At 51.7% G+C, this 26,247-nt stretch overlaps 1 protein-coding gene across 6 annotated transcripts in view; it reads left to right on the top strand.

Moving 5' to 3' along the window:
* Positions 1-26,247, top strand: part of SH3BP4 (SH3 domain binding protein 4) — a 109,088-nt gene that overhangs the window by 47,792 nt on the left and 35,049 nt on the right. For 4 of the 6 annotated variants that reach the window (XR_006736772.1, XR_006736771.1, XM_045558877.1 and 1 more), the window contains exons 2-3: positions 17,688-17,936; positions 23,142-25,501. Coding sequence is in view for 4 of the 6 variants with exons in the window: in XM_045558877.1 (XP_045414833.1) it covers positions 17,819-17,936; positions 23,142-25,501 (2,478 nt within the window). In the remaining 2 variants the exon portion in view is untranslated. Of the gene's footprint in view, positions 1-425; positions 580-5,632; positions 5,688-17,687; positions 17,937-23,141; positions 25,502-26,247 lie in introns of those variants that run through there. The other 2 variants (XM_045558876.1, XM_045558875.1) reach the window with 2 other exon arrangements.

Here is a 26,247-nt window from a genome sequence, read left to right as displayed (position 1 = left end):
GGACAGGCAGCAGAGGCTGTACTGGAAAACGCAGTGATTCACACAGGGTTTGCTCATGTGTGCTTTGATTTATAAAAGAAAAAATGGGAGCCGATGGCTACTTGGTTTTTTCTGATGGTCCTGTTAGCTCTACCTCTCCAGCATGGCATTGGGGTCCCGCTCTGGGCTGAGGTTTGCCTACGAGGGGCAGGTGGAGGGACAGCTTGTGGTCTCTGGGATTGTCTAGATATCAGCTGATTTGCGTAAGACTGTTTCCCCATAGCTGAGAGCCTGATCTTCACAACTGACCCGCGGTTGGGTTTGTTTACATAGAAATGGTTTCATGTACTATATACCTGCCTCGTTAGCACTTAGGGACTGATACTTAGGGCAAGCCCACGCCCCAGCGTGCTCTGTCTCCCACAAACCCAACTCTGCAGGTGATATCTGTGTGTGAGGATGCACATGTGTCCTGTCTGCCCTGGGCCTCCACCCAGCGGAGACACTCGGCCCCTCCACTTGCAAGGAACAAAACTCAGAGGCTCGCTCCAGTACGGCGGGATTGCTGGAAGGACAGATGTGCCGCTAAGCACGCCAGAGGTAAGAGAATCCAGAGAGTCGCAGTGTGCTTGTGTGTTTGCCCTTTCTGCAAACCTGCTAAGAGCAGCAGTATCTTCCTCTCCTTCCTGCTCCTGGCGAAGGCTCAGCACCTGTGTCCCTAATGAACGTGCTTCCTCTGCACTGAAATGAAGCGAGACCCCACTTCTGGTATCCCTGGGTGTCCAGGACGTGAGCCTGCACCAGACAGACGTGAAGAAGGCTTTGAACCAGAGAAGTCTAGCTCTAAAGAAGCTCCTCATTCATACACAGCAGGATTGGAGCAGCCCGCCAGCCCTCCTGCGGCTGACTGTGTTGATGAGCAGCTCCTGCCATGTTCTGGCCCCGCAGTGGGTGCTGGGGACACAGAGAACAAGCCCAGAGCTCCCATTTGGGCTGGAGAGACACAACTCAGTAAGCAGTTACAGTACAGTGCTCAGGTACTCTCATCGGGGGAGCCGCGCTGCCAGGGCTGGTGACCCCAGACTCTGTAATCGGACGCAGGGAGCAGCTTATTGGTTTGAAGATGCTGGACATTCCGTGAACTCTGGCAGCTCCCCGTCTGCTGCAGTCTGGGTGCCCAGGGGTGCTGGCAGCGGTTCAGGGTAACCTGAGGGGCAGCGGGCCGAGAGAAGAGGCAGGGACACTGACTGGGGCGGGAAGGGCTGGACCTCTGTGCACACATCTCAGTGACTGGCAGCCGCAGCGATGACCCAGTGTCTGGACCCCACGGGCAGGTCATGCTGACCGGTTCCATCTGCACAGGCTGAGCAGGGTGAGACTCACAAATGTGCTCTGTAAACTTCCATAAACGGCCGCTAAGGAGGATGCCCGAGCTATCTGCCAAGTTTTTGTCCTCAATGCTGTTGTATTCACATACGAGTGTCCCACCTGAATAAAGTGCGCCTGTGTCAGAGCAGGAGCGGTGACTCTCTGCATTGCAAGGGAGGGCCCTCTTTTTATTAATACTTCCAGGGACCCAAGTGCCTGCAGGCCTGGCCTGACCCACCCCACACTCATGGTTTCCCTCTTTCACCTGCCTGGCCAGCGGGACCGCGTGCCCGTGGGCTGCTTTGGTGCAGCCTGCAGCCCTCGCTCTCACCCACCTTGCTTCCTCTGTGTGCGTCCACACTCCCACCCAGCTCCAAACCCCTGTTTCCTTCTTTGTGCTGTGCCACCTCCCCAGCTTAGTCCCTGCTGCAGTCCAAGGAGCAGGAGGAAGGAGACATTGACGAATTTTTAATATTTTACCAAGGATTAGGTGAGAAAGCCAAGGGCCATGCCAGAAAGGTGCACAGGGCCCAGGGAGCAGGGCTGTGCCTCTCCGGGCCTCAGCCTCGGGGCCGGGTGGGATGCTGAGTGTGCACACTCGCGTGTCTTCATCTTTTAAATGCAGGTGATGACACAGCTTACCTCCCGGGCAGCAGAGACGGCCAGCCCACTGGGGAGGAGGCTCCCAGGAAAAATAGATGCTTCTTTTCTATTCCCTGATCTTCTCCCAGAATTACTGTTTTTTGAAGACACATTGAAACCCTAAATGTGGATTAACAGGGCATGTCTGGCCATGGTGGGAGATGAGACCTCAGGCTTCTGCTGCCCGAGTGGCTCTTCCTGGCCTGCATGATTTGCTGTGGCCCTTTCTCCTTCCTGCACAGAAGGTCCAGCCCCTCGTCCCCACCACCCGGCAGGAACCTAGGATGTGGGGCTGCTGCTTCCCTGAGTCTCTGGGCAGCCTGATCTCCTGCCCCCAGCTGGTTTTCCACACAGCTTCTGCCGGCTGCTGGACGTTTCTGTTCAGGGACATTTTTTATCTCAGCACTGTGACTATGTATGGGCGTTTATTTGCATTGGTAATTATTTTGTTAGTTGGTGCATACGCTGCTGCAGACTGGTTGGGCCCCCCAGAGGAACTTGATTTTCTGGCAGGGTCAGCGCTGCCTCGAGAGCTTCCGAGGTAGCTGCTCTGAGGGGCCGAGAGCCTCCTCTGCTTTTGCCCACAGTCGCCAAGTGGGTACTGTCTGCTGTGTCCCATTTGTGCCCCACGCGAGTTAGTTACCTCCAGTATCTTAGTGATGGTTTGTTTGGGAGCCTCGGTTGTTTGGTTTCCATGAAGAAATGCCTTTGCATGGCCCTTGAGGTGACGTAGCGAGGTTTTGTGAATCATACTTTGGCTGTAGAGCGTGATTACCCGTTGCCTGCGACCTCAGACTCATCCTTCAGGAATGTGAGCAGGACGGCGCGGGGGCTGCAGATCCGGGATCGCAGGGAAGCGTGGTCAGGTGTCCAAGCAGCCGAGTTTGGGATGGAGGGTTCCCTGTGTTTCGGGCGCTTGCCTTTTGGGCTCCACGTGGAATCCCTGTTGTATTTGCTGTGACCCAGCGCAGCAGGGAGAGGCTTGCCAAGGCGGGGGCCACACACACTGAGGGGTGGATGTATGTTCAAACATGTTTCTGTTTTAGCCTCTAGGGAGGCCTGTGAGTTTCCTGGGGCCGCCACAACAAAGTACCACAAGCCAGGTGTCCTGCCCTGTGGAAATTCATTCTCTCACAGTTGCGGAGGCCAGAAATCCAAAACCAAGTGTCAGCAGAGATAGCTCCTTCTGAACCTGCCCTGCCCTTCTCCTCTCGCTGCGGGTTCCTGGGCCTCCCCCGTGGTTCATAGTTGGCCACCTCGCTCATCCTTACGTCACCTGCCCTCTGTACCAGTCTCTCTGTGTCCACATTTCTGCCTTTTATAAATGAAGATGCGGTCGTCTTGGAGGAGGGCCCACCCCAAGCACTTTACTTAGCATCTGCAAAGGCCCTATTTCTAAACAAGGTCCTGTGTGCAGGTATTGGGGACCAGTACAGTGCACTGAGCATCACTAAACCTTCACCATGTGCAGCCCGTGGTTGTCATAACTGCCAGTGGAGGTAAAATTTATGAAGTGTTCAGTGGTTTATAAAGAAATCTACTACTTTGTTTAATGAAGTTCCTGTAAACCCAACCCAACCTGGTTTAATTCTTTGCATTCCAGACCACAGTGGTGCACTTGGGAAGAAGAAAGGCCACATAAAAATAAGGGTGTGTCTCACGCAGACTCAGATCACTTGTTGAAGGACAGTGTGGGGCCCGTGTGCGAGCTGGGTCACAATGAACAGTTTACCTCCGACCTCTGTGGAGCAGTCACCGGGCCCCAGGCCTCGCACTGTGCCGTGTCGTCTCACGCGGGAGCCCAGCTGCTGCTGTCCACCCCCCTGGCAGAACCAGACAGTGAGGCACAGAGGTCAGGTGCCTTCCCCAGGTCACGGAGCCGGTAGCTGCAATGCTGCCCTAGCTCCAGAGAGCCTGTGGCAGTGCTCTGCAGCTGCCCTTGGCAGTCTGGTTCCTCCGCAGGGCACTGTGGGGAAGGCAAGGATGGTTTGAGTCCAGTGTCAGCAGTGAGAGTGTGTCAGCAACCGCGGCGGGCGCTGTCCTCTCTGGGGGAGCCCGAATCCTCCACAGTGCGTTGAGAGGGGTGGGTCAAGGAGAGCTGGGGGACAGCTTCTTGGGGACCCAAGTGGTAGGGGCCAGGAGGTTGGGGCAGGCTGAGAACAGACAAAGGTGCCCACCGTCTAGGAGTCCATCCTGTCTCGGGAGTAATGCCTCGTCCGGGGCAGCTCTCCCTCAGCTCCCCTCACACACAGTGCTGCCCGAGAGAGACCACGGCCTGACTCTGAGCTGGGCAGGGGCAGGGAAGGTGCAGACAGGCGGGCCCAGAGGGGTCCCTGTGCTCGTCAGCATCAGTCACTTGCAGGGCACGCTGCAGGGATTTGAGGGGCACACATTTGTCTGGGATTAAGAAGCTCAGATTAGAGCAATAGTTTAGGGGGGGTGCCCCACACCAGGGGACATTTGGTAAGGTCTGGAGAGGTTTTTAGTCATCATAGCTGGGGGATCAGGGCAGGGGGCAGCGTCAGCGTCCTCTGTGTTGGGCCTGGGGAGCTTGCCGGGATGGACGTACCCACACAGACAGACGCTTAGGCTGAAAATACTAGTGCGTCCAAGGAATGAAGATAAGACATGGCCTCGTTTTTGCTGCTTCTATGCAAGAAGAGATTTGGAAGGCCAGGCAAGTTGCATATGGGTTGCTTGGGCTCTGTGCTTAGCTATAGTGAAATGTTCTGTTGTGCTTGGAGGGAGACACCCTCCTCTGTGAGCAGCTGTCCAGTGAGGCTGGAAGCCAAGCGGGGCCTGGGGGGCTGCCCACCCTCAGCACCACCCTCTGACCACCATCCACCCGCCCATCCACCTGTCCTTTCGTTCGTCCATTCCTTCAGACTGGGCACAGAGACAAGGTTTCTGTCTATGAGGGAGGAGGATGGCACCTGACATTTCCCCCAGGAGTAGAACACAGCAACTTCAGAAGATCTAGGGAACACAGAAAGAAATCCTAAGTACCAGCCTAAATCATGAATCACCCAGATCTCACTTCCCGAAGCAAGTTTCTGTTTGCCTTTTTAGGGGGTTATATGTCCTTCTCGTGTACGAGAAGAGAATTGAAACCATGTTTTATATTGCTTGGTAAAATACTTTAAGACTTAATATATTAACATGTCTCATATTTTAAAATCCTCTCTGTCATCTGTAGATCGGAATTTATTAACCCACTTTCACCCTCATGCACTGGGTTATCACGAGCATTTGTGTACAGCTCTTCCCATGCATCTTCTTAGAACGAATGGCTGGATGTCAATTCCTTTGTCAATACAGGTGGGCACTGATAATTCTGCAAGCTGCCTTTGGCCACCCTGCCCCTCCAAAAGGCCCATGTAATTCACTCCCCGCATAGCAGTGTGGGGGTGCCATGTGGCTGGGCCCCCCAGCCCCCAATGCGTTTTCTAATGGGTGGAGTCTTGCCTGTCTGTCCCCCTGCTTTAAAATCCCTCTCAGGAAATTATAGGCAGCACCGCATTTATGAATAGGTCTGTAACGAATTATTTAGGAATGCAGGTTTTAGGTCGGCCCACATTAAATTGCCAATATTCAATTTTTGGTTCTTTCTGAAATGCAGCGGTGACACTCCGAGCGGTCCATTCGAGCAGACAGCACTGGGTCCTGTCAAACACTGTGTAGAAGTCTCCTGTGCAGGAGTGAGTTACGGGGTCTAATTCTGGGGTCCAGGGCCAGATCTCAGTGGCTCCGGGAGGGTGGGGCAGAGGGAGCTCACCGGGTCACTGTGTTCCCGCGTCTGGGTAGTTTATGTTACTGCCAGACCCTCGGTGGGATTTGGGGGCAGGGGGAGGCAGGGGAGGTGATTCTTTCCTGTCGTTTAGATCAGGTCATGTCCGCGAGTTTGTTCCACAAGAGTTCAGGTGCTTGTGAGTAAGGGTGAGGGGATGAGAGCAACATGTCAAACAGCAATCCCTGCGTCCCTTTGAGGGTAACGGGGACGGGACAGACTTTTTCTCCCAGGTCAGCCTCTGGGCAGATGGAGGCAAAAAGCTGCCACCTTCTTCTTAAACACCGAAGTTACCGTAACACCGTAGCATCTAATGCGAATGATTCTGGGGCAAGCTTGCCTCCTTTGAATAGGAAAATTATTCCCCTATCCCTCAATGATTTTTGTAAGCAAACATTCCTGAAAATTTTAAGCAGAAAAAAAAGAGATGACTCTGGCTAATTTAGATGGCTTTTGTTAGTTTCCATCAGTGAAGTACTTCTGGGACAAGGGAGGTCAGAACCAGGTGTCCTAGAAATCTCTCGGTATGGGACGCTCTCTTTGGGTTTAGATTACTCTTTTTAACCCGTTTTCTTTAGTGATTAAGTCACACCTGGCACACATCTGGGAACAGGTAGAGCGTGTTTATGGGGCTTACCTTCCAGAGGGAGCCAGGAGATAGACAAGACCTAAAGACAAAGGTGATGGAGTCTAGTACCGTAAAGAAGTAAACAGAACAGGGTGAGTGTGGCTGCATTGGCGAGTGGTCAGGTGGGCCTTTCTGAATGAGTGGTGTCGGCCTGTGAGCTGAGTGGCAAAAGTCAGCCAAGTGAAGTTCGGGGGGCACAGGGCTTGCCCACCAGAGGGAACAGCCAGTGCCAGATCCTGGGACAGGAAGGAGTTAAGCTCTACACCAGAGAGGAGAAAAGGTCACGCAGGGCCACCAAGGCCCTAGTAGAGAGACCCAGTTTGTTGAAAGACTCCTGGCTGCTCTAAGGAGAGGGGTTGCAGGGCTGGGGGTGGAGGGAGTGGAGCCTGGCAGGCCAGGTGAGGGACAGGTGAGGGACGGGTGCTTAGCGGGGACCAGGTGGGAGGGAGTCTGGGTCGGACTGAGATAACTGGAGTCGGCACTGACTGGACTTGATGGGCTGGATTTGGGGGCAGAGGGAAAGTGTCCTGTGTGAGAACGATGGCTTGATGGCAGCAAGGATGAACTTCATTGTCACCACGCTCTGCTGCTGCTGCTGCCATCTCGTGCCAGGAAGAGGCCTGTTCCCCGGCGCACAGAGATGGACGCGTCTCAGGGACCATGTGGCTCAGCTCCCACTTCCCAGATGAGAGGTCTGAGGCCAGAGCCCCAGACTGTGTTCGAGATTAACTTCTTTTTTTAGAATAGAATTTTTAAAAAAGAGAGAGAAAAACAAGTTAAATATTCTTTTTGACAACATTATTGTGGTATATGATTTTTAATTGATTATTATGGGAAAGAAGTTCTCCAAGGGAGACCCTCTTGTTTGAGACAGTGAGAGGGAACAGGATGGACGGTGACACCGACACCCCCGAGCGGGGCCTACTCCGACTGCCCCGGAGCAGGGGGGGCAGGTTTAGAGGAATGGGTGTCTTTAAAACAAGATTTTACTTACTGAATTTAAAATGCCTAGATATAGAATTAAATGACTTTGCTTTTCTAGCAAAAAAATCCCCTGAAAATATAATGGGAAAAAGAGATGGCATTCACAATGATGACAACATCAAAACCCAAATTTGAAATTTTTTAAGCTTCTGGAAATGTTTTCTGGAAAGAAAACACTTAGCGTTCTCTTCCTTCATCTCTTCCTACCCACTACCAGGGCTGCTGCTGCTACAGTTGTTGCCAGTGGAAGTGCCAGTGTGGTGCAGCAGTTATTGTTACTGCTTTTAGTTAATGTTGACTAGATGCTGATTATGCCTATGCCCTGCAGTGAGTGCTTTTCCTGACTGTGTTGTCTCATTGCATCTTCATGATGGCCCTCATTGTTTCCATTTTGCAGTTGAGGACACCTTTTCAAGGTCAAGTGATTTTTGCCCTAGGCCACCCAGCTGGTGACTGGTGGTGCCAAGCTCTGAGTCTGCCAGCCAGACTCCAGACAGAGCCTCCATGCTCGTAGCCTTGACACCAGAGAGGGGCAGCCTGTGGCCCACCACCTGCTTTTTTTTTTTTATAAATAATGTTTCATTGGAATACAGTCACACCCATTTACTTAGTGTGTTTGGTCTATGGCTCCTGTAGGACCACAGGGCATTGCTGAGTCTTTGTACCAGAGAATGTGTGACCCCTAAAGCCTAATTTACTCTGTCCCTTTGCAGGAAACTTTTGGCAGCCTCCACCCCACACTGCTCTGGGACTCATTTCTGAATCAGTGGAGACCTACCATGTTTCTGCAAGAAAAGATGAAAGGGTATAGAGATTGTTCTTACCAATGCGACACCAAAAAGAATCCCAGTGGGATTACCTTTTTGAGGGAATCAAGTGGTGTGGAGACATTTTATTACATTATTCTGAAGTTCATTTGGAAGAAAAAATAGGTAAAAATAACCAGTGGGACTTTGAAATAGATTGGTACATGGAAACTAGTCCTTCCATGTAGCCAAACATGGCAAAACTACTGTAGTTGAATAAGGGTTAATGTTAGAAAAATAGAGAGACTAATGACACAGAACAGCCCCAATTCAGACTCTAGTGTCTATACTCATTTAAAATGCATTAAGATGACATCACATCAGTCAGAGGACAAATTGTTCAGGAACTCATGCAGGAGTAATTGCTTATCTGTTTGCTAATTTATTTTGTAAAGTTCCTCACTGAGAAGCAAAATAAATTCCTTGTACATTAATGTCAGTACACAAACCATTTTTTAAGTAAAGGAGAATAGATGTGAATATTTATCAAATTTTTCATTAAGGGAGGCCTTTCTGTGCTTCCAGAGGAAATCACAAAGGAAAGATTGATATGGTTACATAATTGAGACTTTATCGAGTTAGCAAATGGATTAGCGTGGAGACAGAGTGAGGAAGATATTTGCAGCTGATTTGATGAGATTTTAGAATGTAATTGAGCAAAGGATGCAACATTATAGTCCACAAGGTAGGAAATAAGTAGTAGAGATTTGAAAATCTTCTGACTAACGGTCAAAGAAAAGTGGATTTAAGCTTTGATATTCTGTCCCCCACTGGTCAGATTAGCAAAGCGTCTCTTGAACTGCTGGCCAAGTGTGGGAAGCGGACACCTGCTGCTGTCGAGAGTATAAATTGCCACAACCTTCCAGGAAAGCGTTTGGCTTGCTTCATACTCTACTAGAAAGTCGTCCTAAGAAAATAATCCAAAATGCGGAGTAAGATTAGGTATAAAGATGGTCACTGCTGTGCCATTTATAGTAGCAAAAATGTGGAAGCGTGCTGGGAGGAGCAGGGTCTGGGAGGTACTGGCCTTGCAAAGCTTCAGGCTACGCCCAGTGGGTCTGGCTGGGCCTGGCCTTCCTGCCTCACCTCTACCTGGTGGCCCCCGTCCCCTACGTAGTAGATAACAAGGCCACGAGAGACAGGTGTACCTTTCACTTTCATATAATGGTACAATGACTTGCCCCAAATCGCAGAGCTGGAGCTGGGAAGCCTAGATTTAGGTCCGCTGGGATTGGTGCCCCGTCACACAGGTGCTCAGTCAGGTGTCTGCAAGTGTCCAGAATCAGATGGCGTCCCTTTTCTTATGCTCAGAAGAGGGCCTGGCAAAGTCGCAGAGAACCTGCTGGAATCCAGGCTTGATGTTTAGGACTAAGAATGGGAGTTTGTTTTATAAAATGCATTTCTTTTTATTATAAAGAAATAGAAAACTTGGGAAAACTAAGAAAATTTTAAAGAAAAAACATTTTTTTGTACACTTGCCACCTAGAGATAATGCAAGCATTTAGTGTGAAATTTACTCTTCTTTTTCTATCAAGCGTTCTTGTTTTTATTTATTCATCTTTATATGTATGTACATATTTATTTTTAAAAATGAAGTCTCTATATGTTGCCCAGGCTGGTCTCAAACTCCTGTGCTCAAGTGATCTTCCCACCTCAGCCCCCTGAGCGGCTGGGACTACAGGCATGTGCCACTTTGCCCAGCTGGGATGTACATTTTTTTAAAACAAAATGGAAGAAGACTTTATTATAAAATTTATGGATTTAATTTTTTTAATATCACATTGTATGGACTTCACATTCTACTGAATAGTCTAAGACAATAAATTTTTATGGCTACGTCACCCTTCGTGGAGATACGTATGGTGCCCTCAAGCTTGTGTGTTGCATAATTACGCTGCTTCCATTTCTCTATCATTGTAAACACTTTATCTACATCTTTGAGTTCCTAAGGACAGATATACTTAGGGACAGTTGGATGGAAGGAGGGACATGAATTCTGTGCCCTTAATAAATGTTGGTGAAGTATGGATTTGTAATTGGCTTATTGCTCTAGATATCTTGGTTAATAATTCATGGCCATGGTAGCTCTTCAGAAATTCACTCATTCATCCCTCGAATTTTATTGACTGCTTACTGGGCTAGATGCCAGATCCTGGGTAAACTTGCAATCGTTCCCTTCCATTGTGGCTGAAGGTCTGGCTGAACTAAAACGGTAACTAAGGGAATCTGTCCTTGCGGAGTCCTCTCTCCTAAGCAATCCCTGAGGCCACTGACAGTTTGCATGGGGTTAATTTAATATGTCAGGCCTCTTGGGTGTCTGCTGGCTCTTTCTCAGCTGTGCTGTTTGGTGGGCTTGGCCCGCTTCCTGCCTGTGAGGTTTGGGAAGGGCCCTCGCACACCTGCATGTCTGCTTTGGTTTCAGGGGCTCCTGTCGTGTTGTCACGGCATTAAATTCCTGTCTTGAGCATGAGCCTCAAATGTGGCATGTGTGTTACTACCGAGAACTGTTGGGAGAACTGGGGACAGCATTAACCCTGGAAGCTGGTCCCCCTCTCTGGCTGGTCCGAGTCCAGCATTTTAATCTGAACCTCAGGGAAAATTCCTTTTAATAAGAAACAAACCCGTTTCCTCATCAGTGGAATGAATGGGGCCAGCCAGCTCTGCATCTCCCAGGGTCGTATCTACGAAGCACTTAAAAAAATTCTTTTAAGTTAATGTTACTACAAAAGATATATCAAGATAGTCTATCTAAGGTACTGATAGAAAGCTTCCTTTTAAGTAAACAAGTTGTAAAAGGTGAGTTGATTTAAAGAGAATTATTAAATATTTGATTTCTTTTAAAAGGAAGATGGTAAATCAGTGACTAGTGTTTGTTTGGAAAGCACAAATCCTTCTACTGCTGATGCGTATGCGGTCTTGATTGATGTGTCAGGTGGGAGCCGGGAGTAGACTTCAGCCCCCTGGCCAGCCCATCACATGGCTGGACCTCTCATCTTCAGAGATAATGGCCCTGTTTCTTCCTGGTCCCTGGCTGGGGCCCAGAGCTTGGAAGTGTTTCTAGTCTGGGCTGATCACAAGGTCCCACTTCACAGCCTGTCTGCTGTCAGCCGTGCCGCACGGGTGGGTGGGCTTTCCCATGTGATTCAGACCGCAAACCATCGTGATGAGCCTCCTGCCAAGCCCCGTGCTTGGTGAGCGCTCGACAGGCTGCATACTGGGCAGTCTCTGAGCTCGCTGTGGTTTCAGCAGCAGGTGGGGCACAGAGGGGCGCTGTGGGTGGCGAGCAGCGACCTTGGCACGTGTTGGACAGCGAGCGGGGATGTCTGTGGGCTTCAGTCTCCTGCGCGCCCAGAAGACAGGGTGGGACCCCCACCTTCTCTCCTGTGGTGTCGGTTTCATGTGTTGTTCTAAATTATAAGCAGTGGAGGGAAGAGACCAGGTCCTGCATTCCCTTGTGGTTTTGGTTGTCCCTAGTGCATGTGATGCTGGGTGAATGTTTGAAGGAAACATTCATCCGTTCAACAGATGGCACAAGGCACCTGCGTAGGCCGTGCGCTGGGCTCGGTGCTGGGAAATTATGAAGACAGAGCAGCCCAGCACCCAGCTTTCAAGGAAACAAGTATAGTCAGGGAACTAAGGAAAAACAACAGCAGAGTAACAGCCATGATGCTTGGGGTAAAAGCAGTAAACGCCCAGAGAAGAGACCGTGTGTCCCAGGAGAGCTCAGAAAAGAGATGGACTCCACTTGCAAAGGTGCTGTTTCAGGGGGTCATTCTCAGACGGGAAGGCTTGATGGAGCAGAAACTGGAAGCCCTGATGGGTCTTCAAGAAGGGGAGGTCGGGAGAAGGACAGGCACAAGGTCGGGAGATGTTTTTAAAGAAACAGCAGGTGTGTTTGGCGAGCGTGCGGGGTGTACGGAGGAAGGTGTGGCGGGCTGGAAACCCAAGCCACGCAGTTTGGGTTTTCTCCTGCAGGCTGTGGGCGCCTCGGAAGAGTCTGGGATTGTTGCTTTGAACTTGGGGAAATGGTGGGATCAGTGCAGCACACTGGGAGGAACAACCCCACAGCCAGGGGTCACGTCCAGGGGAGGGGGGAAGTCAGGTGGGAAGAAGGTCTGGGGGACAAGTATCTACCCTCCCTTTGGTCCTCTCCCTGACCTGCCTGGGAGATTCCCCAGATGCGGGTTTTCTCACTTTGTCACTGGCCGGTGAAAACATCCCCGGTCATTGCTGCGACCCCTCCAGCCGTCTCTCTCCCACAGTGGAGGAGGGAACAAGGAGTGCCTGCCCTTGCTCAGGCCCTTCCGTGAGTCTCTGCTGGGTTGTCTGAGTCGGAGACAGGTGAGCCTTGAACGTGTGCAGGTCACTACCCTGGTGCCTGCTACGGAGAACCTTCGCTCTTCTTCCTCTCCACGTCTCTCATTCTTTGTGTGTGTTTCAGATACGGGTTCCTCAAAACCAGCTCTTACATTTCTTCCTGTCCCCAGCTTTGAGCCAGAGCCTTGTTCCTGGAGGTTGGTGCTCGGTAGATATTCACTAAGGTGACGGCTGTGCAGTGGTCGCAGGTAGATGGAATGCCCCAGGGAGGCCCCACCTTTCTCAGACTCGGCACCGGGTTGCGCGATTCTGCCTCGTACCTCGTACCTTCACCCAGACGCACAGCTGCCTCCACGCTGCTGCCGCCTCCTGAGCTGAACTCAGTTGTTTAGGGACGTGCACCCCACATGGGCACTGGTAAGAGTCTCTAATCCCCGACGTGCCCACTGTGCCCTGCAAGGGCCACGCTCTCTCCTCCCTGCAAAGGAGGCAGCCCGCCTTGGAGGCCACGGGACAGCACGTTCCTCTCGTGTTCCACAGTGGATAACGGAAGGTCCTGGTCATCGGATTTCTGTGCTGGGGAGGATGTGTCCTGCTGCCAGTGTCGGGGGGAAGGTTTGAATTTCATTGTGTAGGTTGGACCTCCCCCAGATTAGGGGCCTGTGCGTTCCCTGCCAAGCCACTCCTAGAAGTGCCCCGCAGGGACATCAGTCACGTGTCAGCTTTCCACTTGGGTTGTTGCCCAGACCAGCCGGGTCAAGACCTGGAGGCCAATTTCCGTGGCTTTGCTTTCGGAGTGAGAGAGGGGTCTGGGGTGTCAACCCCGTGGTCATCAGAGTGACTCCTTGAAAACCAGGTGTCTCTGCTATCCCTTGTCCCCAAAGGCATTCCCATTACAACAATTGTGTCCAAAGCCCAGGGAGCTGGGTTTCAGGTGGTTCAGGAGAAACAGTCAGCTGGGGCAGGGATATCTTTGGGTCCCGTGGTCCTCTGGAACACACCGAGGCTTGGGCAGTGAGGGGGGCAGAGCTGACGAGTTTCTGGCAACAGAGGCTGGTGGCTGGAGTCACAGGAGCAGGTTGAAACTCATGCCTTTTTCCCTAAACCTGGAGAAATTTGATGAAATCAACATGATACTCTAGCAGTTATAATGAAATGTGGAGAATGAGTCATCTTAAGGCATGCATGGATTGCAAGGGAGGAACCAAGACCAGTATTTAAGCCCGTTCCTCCCCCAGACCCCGGCTTTCCTTCTGCAAGGTCACGGGCCACAGCCACCAGGCTGCTAGAGAAGCATCCAGACGTGCTCACTTTAGGTTGTTTTTTCTGGGCTGGTTTATTGTTTAATGGTTTCTCAAGGCAGATCATTGGCAGCAAGGCCACCACAAGAATACTCTGAGATTCTGGAATCTGAGAGTGGTGAGGCAGCAGCTGTGGCCGAGGGGGGTGTTCGGGTTCCCTGAGCTTGCACGGGAATCCGCCAGTAATTCTCTCTGGGTGCAGCGGTGCCGTGCGCTCGCTCAGAGGCTGACCTCCCGGGTCCTGGGGAGGAGCCAGAAACAGCGACTTCTCTCTCTAAATGAATCAGCCGTCACACAAGAAAGGGAAAAGCTCACCAGCTATGAGTAGGAGACAGGTAAGCTTTAATGCCCCTCTGTCTTCTAGACCGACTCCCACTGGGGGAGTAGAGGGCAGCTTCCCCGCTGCACCCAGGTGTGGTCTGGAGGGGACAGGGCCAGGTTGCTGCTGTCTGCCCTGGAGACATGGCCACTAAGACCTGCTGAGAGGAGGGGCCAAGCCTGCAGGGCCAGGCTGTGCAGGTGTGTCCAAGGTGCCCACCCAGGAAGCCCACCAGTGTTGTGGGAATGCATAACCTAGATTTCAGGAAAAGAGCAGAATTCTGAATTCAGCCTGCATCAAGCCACTTCAGCCATTTGGCTTCTTAGAGATTATCCCAGAGATACTACCAGAATTCCTCTGAAACCATCATCTTTATTGAAATACAATTCATTCCTTCGTATTTGAGAGCCAACCGTGCACAGGGCCATCTCAACAGTGGGAACGGAAACTGAGCCCCATGCCCTCAGAATGCTTGCGTTCCCCTGGAGCCGTCAGGCCAGGGACAAGTAAGTGTGCGGTGTGTCCAGTGGTGATAAGGTAGGGAGAGAGGTGGGGCGAGGGATGTTCCCACTGCAGTGATGTTGGGGCAGAGACCTGAGTGCAGTGAGGGGCCGAGTGTGGTGGATATCTAGGCTGGGCCTTCCAGGTGAGGGGACAGCGTGTGCAAAGGCCCCTTGTGCTGGTAGGGGCGTGGTGTCTGGGGAACCGCATGGAGACCAGAGCCGTCAGGTGGGGGGAGAGAGGACCGCAGGATATGGGATCAGACGCAGGTGCAGATAGTGTAGCACAGTGGATGCCCCCTAAAGAGCTCAGAAGCCTTTGGAGGGTTTTGAACAGAGTCCTGAGGGTGTCTGACTGGCTTTTCAAAATGCTGTAGCTGCTAATTGATGGGTAGAGGCAGGCAGACCTGCTGGAATGACGCCGGCTACTGTAATTCAGCCTAGAGATGATGCTGTGGGGGTGCTGAGAAGAGGTCGGATGGGGGTTATGTTCTGAAGTGGAAGTGGAGCTGCCTGTGTGTGCAGGGGTTGTGTGCAGGGTGTGTTCATGTGTGTGCATGTGCAGGCTGTGTATGTGTGCAGGGTGTGTGTGCATGTGCAGGGTGTGTGCATGTACACGCATGCATGTGTGAGAGAGATTAGGGGAAGATGGGGGAAGATACCAGGCTTTGGGGCCGGTTGAATGGAACTGCCCTGGCTGAGATGGGAAGGTGGGAGGTGGAGGTTTGGGGCACCCCCAGAGTTGGCTTTTGGCCCAGAAAGTTCGAGATGCCCATTAGGCACTGAAGGGAGCTTTTAGAGGGCAGGTGGGTATCTGAGTCTAGGGTTCAGAGGTCACCTGTCAGTGGAGTGGGAACCCAGCCATGTCCACGTGTGCTTTGCGGGGCCCAGGCTGCCTGGGCATTTGAGTTGATGGCTTCTTAGGGGTTTTCCTAGTCTAGGGGAGATATCCACACTCACACACACGTTCACTCCTGGCACCTTCCTGGGAAGGCAGGTGTAATATATGTTTCCTAATATTACTTTCCTAATTTTTTCTAACATTTTATTGCACACATTTTCAAGCATGTACATAAACGGGGAAAATAGCATAATGAACCTTCATGAGTTCATTGTTAAGTAAATCAGAAAATCATGCCTTTTACCCCAACAGTAACTTTTCTAGTAAAGCAAGGAACAGTCAAGGGCGCGGTGCTTGCACTCGAGCGAGTTGGATCTGAGGCTCCAGGACGTGGGCTCTGCAGGTCCAAGGCCAGCACTCTGAGCCACTCCAGGACCTCACAGAGCTGGGGGAGGCGGGAGAGAGAAGAGGGGCTCCTGGCAGCGCAGGTGAGAGTTGGGCTACTCCAGCGAGCAGGCAAAGGAATTACACAGAGGCAGAAGCTGACAGTGCCAGGCAGGCTTGAGAAGCAGCAAGTCCGAATGCGACCGGGGATGGATTTGGGGGTTGAGGTCAGCAATGAATAAATCTGGAGGTGCAGGTGAAAACCAAGTAGTGGGAGGCTTTGCATCGCAGGGCCAGGAAGGTGGACTTTGCTTTTCTAAGGGCAGTGAGCACCACCTGGAGGTTTCTGAGCAGGGGAGTGGCATGACCTTGAAGGGCTGTGTTGAGAAAATCACGGGCCCCCCTGGGGTGGACGGCGGTGAGCTTCAGTGGCCTTGCTGGCAGCAAAGCCCTGGGATGGACTCTGGGTTTGGGAAGAAACAGCTGGCAGCGGGAGGGGGAGCAGAGAGTGTCTGTCAGTCTCACATCTTTGCGGCATTACCCTGGGCACGTTGCCGTAGTGTTCTCTCCAAGTCTGTTGTCACGGAATCTGCAAAGTGCACCCAAGCCTGGTACCTGCCTCATAGGGCTCTGGAGGACCCAGTGGGATGGTGCCCAGCAGAGTGTGTAGCACGGTCTCTGCTGTAAGCTGAGGGACCATAAGTGTCAGCATCTGTTTCCAGTCGACACAGGACACTGTCGGAAGGTCCATCAGGGGAAGTGGGGTGATCCCAGTGGACAGACTTAGGGGGGGTCATTGTCCCAAGGTAGCCAGTGGAGATGAGGTTGCCCTCTGCTGAGCTGTGAGGAGGAGTCTGGGGGAGAGGATTCTATCGTAGGAACAAGGACAGAGCCAATGACACCCCAGCCAGGAGCATAAAGGGGCTCTCTGGGGGCGCAAGTGGCATTCTTTGTCCTCTGCCTGGCTCTGCATAGAGACACTGGTTTGTAGAGGAGCAGAGCTTCAGTTTCATCCTTGTGCTGATGGCATCTTCTCAGCAAGGTCTCTGGAGGAGATAGCCCAATAGTCATGGTCCACAGAGGGGCTGGCTGCCCTTTCTTTGCTGTACAAAAAAGTCCCCAAGAGCTGGATGGTCGGTTTGCTCTCTGTTTGCTCTCACCATGAATGAATTGTGCTCTCTCCTACAGAAGCATCTTTGCTGGCTTTGTAACAATACAAAGTGGTGGTTCAGTAAATCTGCCCAGGTGCGTCTGCATAAGTCACACCAGGAACATTTTATGGCCAGTCTGTGTTGTACTCAAAATGGTCTGTTTGGGGTCCGGGGAGGATTTTAGGAGCAGGTGGGCAGGCACATCTCCTCCCGGCCACTGCAGCGGGATGAGAGCCATTGCGCTGAGTCGCTGCCATGGCTGCTCCTTCCGCCGTGACCAGCCCCTCTCTGGACAGACGGAGGCTGGTGTCTCCTTTCTTGTGCCCTGGGACGAGCAGCGTGGGCTGCACAGTCCCGTTTTGTCCTCCTCTTTGACTGCAGTGAACGGGCTGGGCAGGCGCTAGAGCCGATTTCACAAACCCCACTGTGCCCCCAGGAGGAGCAGGTGCAGGCGGCAGCCAGGAAACGCTGCCCGGGCTGTGTGTGCCCAGGGAGCCGATGAGCAGAGCACAAAGTGGGCACAGAGGCCGGGGCGAGCACGCTCTGCTCTCCAAGGCCAGGAGAGAGGAAATGGGTCTATCTGCGCTGCAAGAAAGAGGATTCCCGCTTCCCATAAAAGTCCTGTTGAAGCCATGTTCCGCTTGCTCAAGGGAAATTGTCTTTTCCTCCCTTCCTTTCAGGAGGAAGCACGTTGCCAGGTTGATGCCGCTGTACCGCGTGTTTGCCTGAGACGGAGGCGTGGGCACCTGCTGGAGTAACTGCAGGAAGAAACATGAGGCCTTAGCAGCTCACACAGGCGGCGAGTTTCGAGATGGCGGCTCAGCGGATCCGAGCTGCCAACTCCAACGGCCTCCCCCGCTGCAAGTCAGAGGGGACTCTGATCGACCTGAGCGAGGGGTTTTCAGAGACGAGCTTTAACGACGTCAAAGGTGAGCGTCTGGGGACCGAACTGCAGCTGAGGGAAGAGACTGGGATTTGCAGGTGCCTTCAGACCCAGGAACTTTCTGCTTTAAAGGCTGCCAGTTTAGCTTTCAGATGATTACATTTTAGCTCTCATCGTGTTGTCAGTTCAACCCTGGAACAGTAGTCACTCGTCCTGTTTTTTGGTGTGTCGAGAGGAGGTTTTGCATGTCTTCTTTGATAATGAACCCCTTCTTAATACAGAATATCTTTGCTTCCTCCTGAGTCTTGGCGACAGTTAGGTGGGGTCTTGGTGGTCCAGAAACCTAGGGGAAAGGAGAGGGTGATGAGTAGTGACATGCTGAGAACATTAGAAAAGAGGAAAGGTCAGCTGGGACGGGGCTCAGCAAACTTTCTCTGCAGAGGGTCTGATCATAACTAATTTAAGCCTTGCAATCTTTGCGGCTATTCAACCCTGGTCTTGCAGTTCGAAAGCAGCCCTAGAAGTAGGCAAACAAACAGAGATGGCTGTGTTCCAAGACAATTTTATTTACAAAAATTGCCAGCCACCTTTGGCCAAGGGCTGTGGTTTGCCAACAGCTGGTCCAGAAGGCAGCCCCAGGGTTTAACAACCCTGCTGCTCCCTGCTGCCAGCGGCCTCATAAAATTGGGTTGATGAGAAAACCTGTCTTTTGGACACCGAGGTGGGTACCCGTGCGTCATTCTCTTCCTAGAAGTCTACCCTGACTCGGCCGTGCGCAGTCTGTCTTGCGTGCCTTGTGCAGTTGCAGCAGCGTCAGCGTCACCATCAATGTCATCATTAGTTTGCTTTCTCTTAGCGTTTAGCACGTTCTGTTGAAATCACCCCTGGTGCTGCCTGGAGCACAGCTGCACAGGAGGAACTTGCCTTTCCATCCTTAGCCCTGGCACAAAGTCAGTGCTAAATAAATGTTTCTTGAACCAAACTGCTATTCCATGGATAAAATTGCGGGCTCTCCCCTGCTGTACTAAAAATCATACATGCCATGTTCATGTCCGACTCAGTGATTATTACTCTTCCCGTCTCTGGTTTGTGCATTGCTGTAAATGCTCTTTAAGAGAAAAGACTAGCAAAAGGACCATGAGATTCTATTAATGAGGGAACAACAGAGTTATCAGGTATTGCTGTGAGTAATGGAAGCATTTATTTTTCAGGTTCCAGTAACGCATGTTGTTTCCTTACTTTATAGCCCAACTAATCAGTGTTAAAGCTAGAAAATGCCGGGGTAAATTATGCGGTTTGAGTCTTAAGGCCAGGGGCAGAGAGCTGAATTTTTAAAAAATAATGATCTGGGAGGAAATACTGGCTGTTATTTCTAAAAGAATACCTCAGGGAAGGGAAGAAGACAAACAAGACAGCCCCAAATGTGAGGAAGGGCAGGTTCGCTTGGGAAGAAGGGTGTTTGGGAATCTGAGGTTGACAGATCGGCTGGAGACCCTCTGGACTCTGCCGAGGGGCAGCGTATGACCCCGGCCGCATTCCAGGCAGCATCACACCTCGATGATAGACAGACTTCAAGATGCGAATTTATTCCTGCTGAAATATCTGCTGTGGAATCTTCTGCTCTGATGAATGTTTTGCCTGCGTAAGAACTTAGGCAGAGAGATGGGAAATACATTATGCAGTGTGTTCAACTTCTAACACCCAGGGAGTCTTTTTGGTATTAAAATCAAGGTAGCTGTGAATCTGGGCAATGTGCCCCAGAATTCATTAAGGTGGAATTCAGTAGGGATTTTCTGGAGTTCGATGGAGTGGAAGCCCTTCCCTGGTGTTCCCAGATGCTCGGTGGCAGTTGACAGAGGGAGGACCTCGCCTTGAAGGGAGTCCACAGCACATCTACCTCCTGGGGGTCCCAGAGGGAAGGGGGGCAGTTTCCCTTTGGACGAGCCGGATCCTTGAGTGAAATCTATGTGACCACTTCTAAGGAAGGTGCTTGGAATTTTAAGTAAAACCCTTCTTATCTTCAGTCTGGTTTAAAAAAAAAAAAAGCTGAAATGATCGTTTGCATTGATGTGTTTTAGGCTATGCACAAAGCATGCTTAATTATTTTTGTTTTTTAGTTTTGAAAATATTACTGAAAGGGAATTATCCTGGGAAAGGGTCGTAAGGATTGTTTGAAGGATTCTAACAAGATTTTAGTGGCTTGCAAGCCTTACTGAATTTTCATTTGGTTTTAGTTTTTATGTGACATTTCCAGTAGATGTGTCAAGGATACAAAACGGTTTATGTTTCTGAGAACAAGGACTAGAAAACAAGTGGGGAGAATTGCTGGTGGATCCCAGCCTTGGCCCAGCCCACAGCCCTTCCTCCCGCCTCTCCCGCAAAGCCGTTTTCTTTTTCTTATTGTTGTTGTTCACTCTCGTGCCATGCCAAGTGATTGCCTGTCTTGTTGTGATTTCACAGCATAAGGCCACAGCCAAGGGAATGCAGACTTTGCTGTGACCGACACCACGACCGAGTTACATGGGTGTGGCCTCTCTGTGCCAACGAAGCGTGCACGATGACCATTCCTTCCACAATTATTCACTGAGCCCACGCCATGTGCCGGGCTGTGCGCGAGGCACCAGGGATACAACAGCAAACAAAACGGCTCTCGTGGTGCTTATACCCTGATGGGGAGATGGAGACCCTCCCCACCCCCCAAAGTCAAAACAAATATGTAAGGTACACAGGGAAGGAAAAATGTCGTTTTCTTCTACTCTCTGAGTTCTTGGCTTGAGCCTCCGCAACAAAAGATTAATGAGAGAAAAGCATGAAAACCTACTTAACATATATTGTGTGTGTATTATGAAAATATTACGTATGTATTCCTTCATAAGGAAATGAAGACCCAAAGAAACAGTTGAACCTGAGGGTTTTTGTCCTAGGTCTGATGGAGTGTGGAGCTGTGGAGAGAAGCGATAGGACAGCAAAAGCCCTGACCCCAGCGTAGCGAACAAGGGGAGCAGCAAGGGTTGTGCGTTCAGATTGCCTGCGTCCTTGGTGACGAGGACGCTCCGTCCTCCAGGCTTAGGGTGGGCACCTCTCACCCGAGGGTCTGAGGACCTGCTCCAGGGGAAGGTCAGGGAGTCCTCCCTGCACCTGCTGTTTCTCAATCTCCTTCAACTTTAAATATTCATGGTGCCATAGTTGGGGGTAGCATGTTCCGAACCCCCTCAGGTACATGACAGAGTGGCTGGTGATGAGAGCTGTGAAGAAAAATAACATCAGAAGTGGGGTGGAGGTGTCTGTTTTCACAAAACGTTTTGTGAGCTCATATCCTTTCGTTTCATCCTCACCAAAGCCCACGGAGGGAAGACGCTTGTTCTCCATCGTGAAGAATCTCATGCTCCAGAGATCACACAGCTTCTAAGGCCTCAGTTCATTCCAGGTTTTAGGCCGGGCGCGGTGGCTCACGCCTGTAATCCTAGCACTCTTGGAGGCCGAGGTGAGTGGATCGCTCGAGGTCAGGAGTTCGAGACCAGCCTGAGCAAGAGTGAGACCCTGTCTCTACCAAAAAAATAGAAAGAAATGATTTGGACAGCTAAAAATCTATATAGAAAAAATTAGCTGGGCATGGTGGCGCATGCCTGTAGTCCCAGCTACTCGGGAGGCTGAGGCAGTAGGATTGCTTAAGCCCAGGAGTCAGAGGTTGCTGTGAGCTAGGCTGACGCCACGGCACTCACTCTAGCCCGGGCAACAAAGCGAGACTCTGTCTCAAAAAAAAAAAAAAAAAAAAATTCATTCCAGGTCTAGTGGTCCCAAAGCCAGGTCCTCGGAAACACCCCAGAAAGACAATGTAGTTTTACAGGAGGGGGTAGGTGAGGCTTCAAGACCAGGCATGCTCTCAGCCAAGCGCATCTCTGTAGCCTAATTAATGTAAATTAATAGAAACTTCCTGTTTGATTCCCGAAGACTTTGCCAACGAAATATAATTTAATTTTCATTATTCTTTTCCAAAGGGAAAGGAAACTGGCAGATGATTTTTTTTTTGGAGGGCCAACTTGATAGAGTAGGATGACTGTTGACTTAATTACATATTGAAAAGATGTAGGTTTAGTTCAACTAAAAATTTAGTCTTTTGTTTGCTCATTTGCAGAGGCAACTTAAAAAAAACGTTTCCTTTCTTTCACTTGCTTGATACAAGAAGGCAGATAGCAGCAAACTCTGTAAACAAGGCATTTTGGAAAGAGGGGTGGATAGGAGGTCCTGGGCAGAAATGTTTGGGCTTGTTTTTGTCAGAAAGAACTTTCTTCCTCCTCTGAGTACACTTTCTCATGTATGGCAGGGAGAGAAGTCTTGGGTTTTTAATCATATCCATCATTTTTCAAAGTGCACAGCAGTTATTTAGATGGTTCTTTTTTGCTGTTTGGATTGCTGTCTCCTTTGGTAACATACATAGTTTAATGCCAAGAACCATAAATTAACTCGATTCACTTTGTATAGTGTTGGAATTCTCCAGGCTGCTCACACACTGGTTTAATAGCATTGTGAATGACAATCAGGCATAACCTCTGATTTTCAGGGTCTGTGGGCAGTCCCTTTTCATGTAGTGATTTTGAATGATCATTTAAAAAAGGGTGAAAGAGACTGACCTCACACTGTTTCTTTCCTCTAAAGAAAACAGTTTAGTTTCTTGGGGAATAGGTTGAACTTGGGGATTTAAGAACCGGGCCTGATTGTCAAGGGAGTCTTTCCCTCCATGACGTATTCGGTATTAAGGCAGAACTTGGAATGGGCTCCTACACGTTACTGAGAGACTGTTTTTGAGGCTGTTGATTTCGAGTTCTGAGTTAAATGCAATGAGTTGCCTAACTCATAACACCCCCGTGTTTTCCAATACATCACATTCAGCTTCTCTCTGTACCAGTAGCAGTGCCGTTAATAAGTTAGAAGAATTGGGTCAGAATGAGGTGCTTAGACTGTGGGGACATGTTAAATATCCCATTGCGCTGATGTGCCTTCCTGTGGGTGAGCGAGAGACTTTCTCTGTGGTCCTCCCATGAATTGGAAAGTGACCATGTGGTACCGTGCTGTCCCGAGTGAGTCACTGGCCGAGTGAATTCTGAGCTGAACTTCACTCTGGTTTGTTTCTGTTGGTTGTTTGCCTGGTTTTGTGGTCCACGTCTCCCTCACACCACCTCTCTCCCTACCCTCCGAAGTGTCCGTGGCACCCGCTGGCCTCGCCCTCACCATCTGTTTCTTTCTTGCACAGTGCCTTCCCCCAGTGCCTTGCTAGCGGACAGCCCCACACCTTTTGGAAACGCAAAGGAAGTGATCGCGATCAAGGACTATTGCCCAACCAACTTCACCACCCTGAAGTTCTCCAAGGGGGACCACCTCTACGTGCTGGACACGTCGGGCGGCGAGTGGTGGTACGCACACAACACCACCGAGATGGGCTACATCCCTTCCTCCTACGTGCAGCCGCTGAACTACCGGAACTCGACCCTGAGCGACAGCGGTGTGATCGACAACCTCCCGGACAGCCCGGATGAAGTCGCCACAGAGTTAGAGCTGCTCGGGGGATGGCCGGATGACAAGAAAGGGTTGGGCAGAACGTACAGTAACAACCCTTTCTGGAACGGAGTACAAACAAACCCATTTCTGAATGGGAACGTGCCAGTGATGCCCAGCTTGGATGAGCTGAACCCCAAAAGTACTGTGGATTTGCTGCTTTTTGATACGGGCACGTCCTCGTTCACGGAGTCCAGCTCAGCAACCACGAACAGCACCGGCAACATCTTTGATGAGCTTCCGGTCACCAACGGGCTCCACGCAGAGCCGCCAGCCAAGCGAGACAACCCCTTCTTCAGAAGCAAGCGCTCCTACAGCCTGTCGGAGCTCTCTGTCCTCCAGGCCAAGGCCGATGTTCCCACGTCATCAAATTTTTTCACGGGGTTGAAGTCACCTGCGCCCGAGCAATTTCAGAGCCGGGAGGATTTTCGAACTGCCTGGCTGAACCACCGGAAGCTGGCCCGGTCTTGCCACGACTTGGACTTGCTCGGCCAAAGCCCCGGTTGGGGGCAGACCCAGGCCGTGGAGACGAACATCGTGTGCAAGCTGGATAGTTCGGGGGGCGCCGTGCAGCTTCCCGACACCAGCATCAGCATCCACGTGCCCGAGGGCCATGTGGCCCCTGGGGAGACGCAGCAGATCTCCATGAAAGCCCTGCTGGACCCCCCGCTGGAACTCAACAGTGACAAATCCAGCAGCATCAGTCCCGTTTTAGAGGTCAAACTCAGCAACCTGGAAGTGAAAACCTTCATCATCTTGGAGATGAAAGTTTCAGCCGAGGTGAAAAATGACCTTTTTAGCAAAAGCACAGTGGCCCTCCAGTGCCTGAGGAGCGACTCAAAGGAAGGGCCGTACGTCTCCATCCCGCTCGCCTACAGCTACGGGGACACGATCCAGGTACAGCTGGACAACCTGGAGCCCTGTATGTACCTGGCCATCATCGCCCACGGCCCAAACATCCTCTACCCCTCCACGGTTTGGGACTTCATCCACAAAAAAGTCACCGTGGGTCTCTACGGCCCCAAACACATCCACCCATCCTTCAAGACAGTGGTGACCGTGTTCGGGCATGATTGTGCCCCAAAGACGCTCCTGGTCAGCGAGGTCACCCGCCAGGCCCCCAGCCCCGCCCCAGTGGCCTTGCAGCTGTGGGGCAAGCACCAGTTCATCTTGCCCAGGCCCCAGGATCTCAAAGTCTGCATGTTTTCCAATATGACGAATTACGAAGTCAAGGCCGGGGAGCAAGCCAAGGTCGTGCGGGGCTTCCAGATGAAGCTGGGCAGGGTGAGCCGCCTCATATTCCCCATCACCTCGCAGAACCCCGGCGAGCTCTCCGACTTCACGCTGCGGGTGCAGGTCAAAGATGACCAGGAAGCCATTCTGACCCAGTTCTGCGTCCAGACTCCCCAGCCACCCCCGAAAAGTGCCATCAAGCCATCTGGGCAAAGGAGGTTTCTCAAGAAGAATGAAGTCGGGAAAATCATTCTGTCCCCTTTCGCCGCCACCACCAAGTACCCGACCTTTCAGGACCGGCCTGTGTCCAGCCTCAAGTTCGGCAAGCTGCTCAAGACCGTGGTGCGGCAGAACAAGAACCACTACCTGCTGGAGTACAAGAAGGGCGACGGGATCGCTCTGCTCAGCGAGGAGCGCATCAGGCTCAAGGGACAGCTGTGGACCAAGGAGTGGTACATCGGCTACTACCAGGGCAAGGTCGGCCTCGTGCACGCCAAGAACGTGCTGGTGGTCGGCAGGGCCCGGCCCAGCCTGCTCTCGGGGCCCGAGCTGAGCACCTCGGTGCTGCTGGAGCAGATCCTCCGGCCCTGCAAGTTCCTCACCTACATCTACGCCTCGGTGAGGACCTTGCTCATGGAGAACATCAGCAGCTGGCGCTCCTTCGCCGACGCCCTGGGCTACGTGAACCTGCCGCTCACCTTCTTCTGCCGGGCAGAGCTGGACAGTGAGCCCGAGCGGGTGGCATCTGTCCTGGAGAAGCTGAAGGAGGACTGCAACAACACGGAGAGCAAAGATCGGAAGTCCTTCCAGAAGGAGCTCGTGATGGTGAGTGTTGGGCGTCTGCTTCGGTTGATGGGGACAGGCTCAGTTCGGCCCTTCAGCCCCTTCCTGATCCACCTGGGCGAGGGGCGTGGGGTGACGGGTCTCTGGGACAGTGTCGTGGCTGATGTTCAGCTGCCCGGAGTGCACAGACAGGGTGTGAAGTATGCGCCTGGAGGTGGGAGTCCACGTGGGTTCCCGAGGGCGCCCGGCAACCCAGAAACCCCTACAGTGAAGAGCATCTGGTGTCTCCTCACTGAACCTGGGGGTCTGCAACAGTCTCAGAGTGGACCCAGCTGGGGCAGAGGGGCCTGTGTCCCCACCGCCTCTGTTTAGGTCTCTTGGGAGCAGATTCATGGTTAATCAGGTTTCCAACCGGGTCTGTGGCCCAAAAGCTTTAAAAGCCACTGTTCCAAAGCCTGACTTTATCTCGATGTAAGTTTTTCTCTCCTTTTGTTGTCTGAAGCTTCCAACCTCTGTGTGTTGCTGTTTCCTCCCCCTTCACGTTGGTTTGAGTGAGTGGAATCGTAAGGAGTGAAAAGGGGGAAGTGAGTGTCCCGCTGTGGGGCACGGCCTGGCCCGGAGCCCACAGCTGTGTCTGCGGCGGCGTCTTCTGCGATGGGGCAGGTTCAGCCGCAGCTCCGGGGGGGGGGGGGGGGGCACGGCACTAGTTCTAGTTCCCGTGGGGAAGCCCTTGTCACTTTGCCACCTACTTTCTGTTCCGCTGGCCCCATCCAGCCTTTCTGGCCTCC

The sequence above is a fragment of the Lemur catta genome, chromosome 8, assembly GCF_020740605.2.
Source record: "Lemur catta isolate mLemCat1 chromosome 8, mLemCat1.pri, whole genome shotgun sequence".
NCBI lineage: Eukaryota > Metazoa > Chordata > Mammalia > Primates > Lemuridae > Lemur > Lemur catta.
The sequence above is the reverse complement of the archived record's forward strand: the minus strand, read 5'-3'. Positions and strand labels throughout refer to the sequence as shown.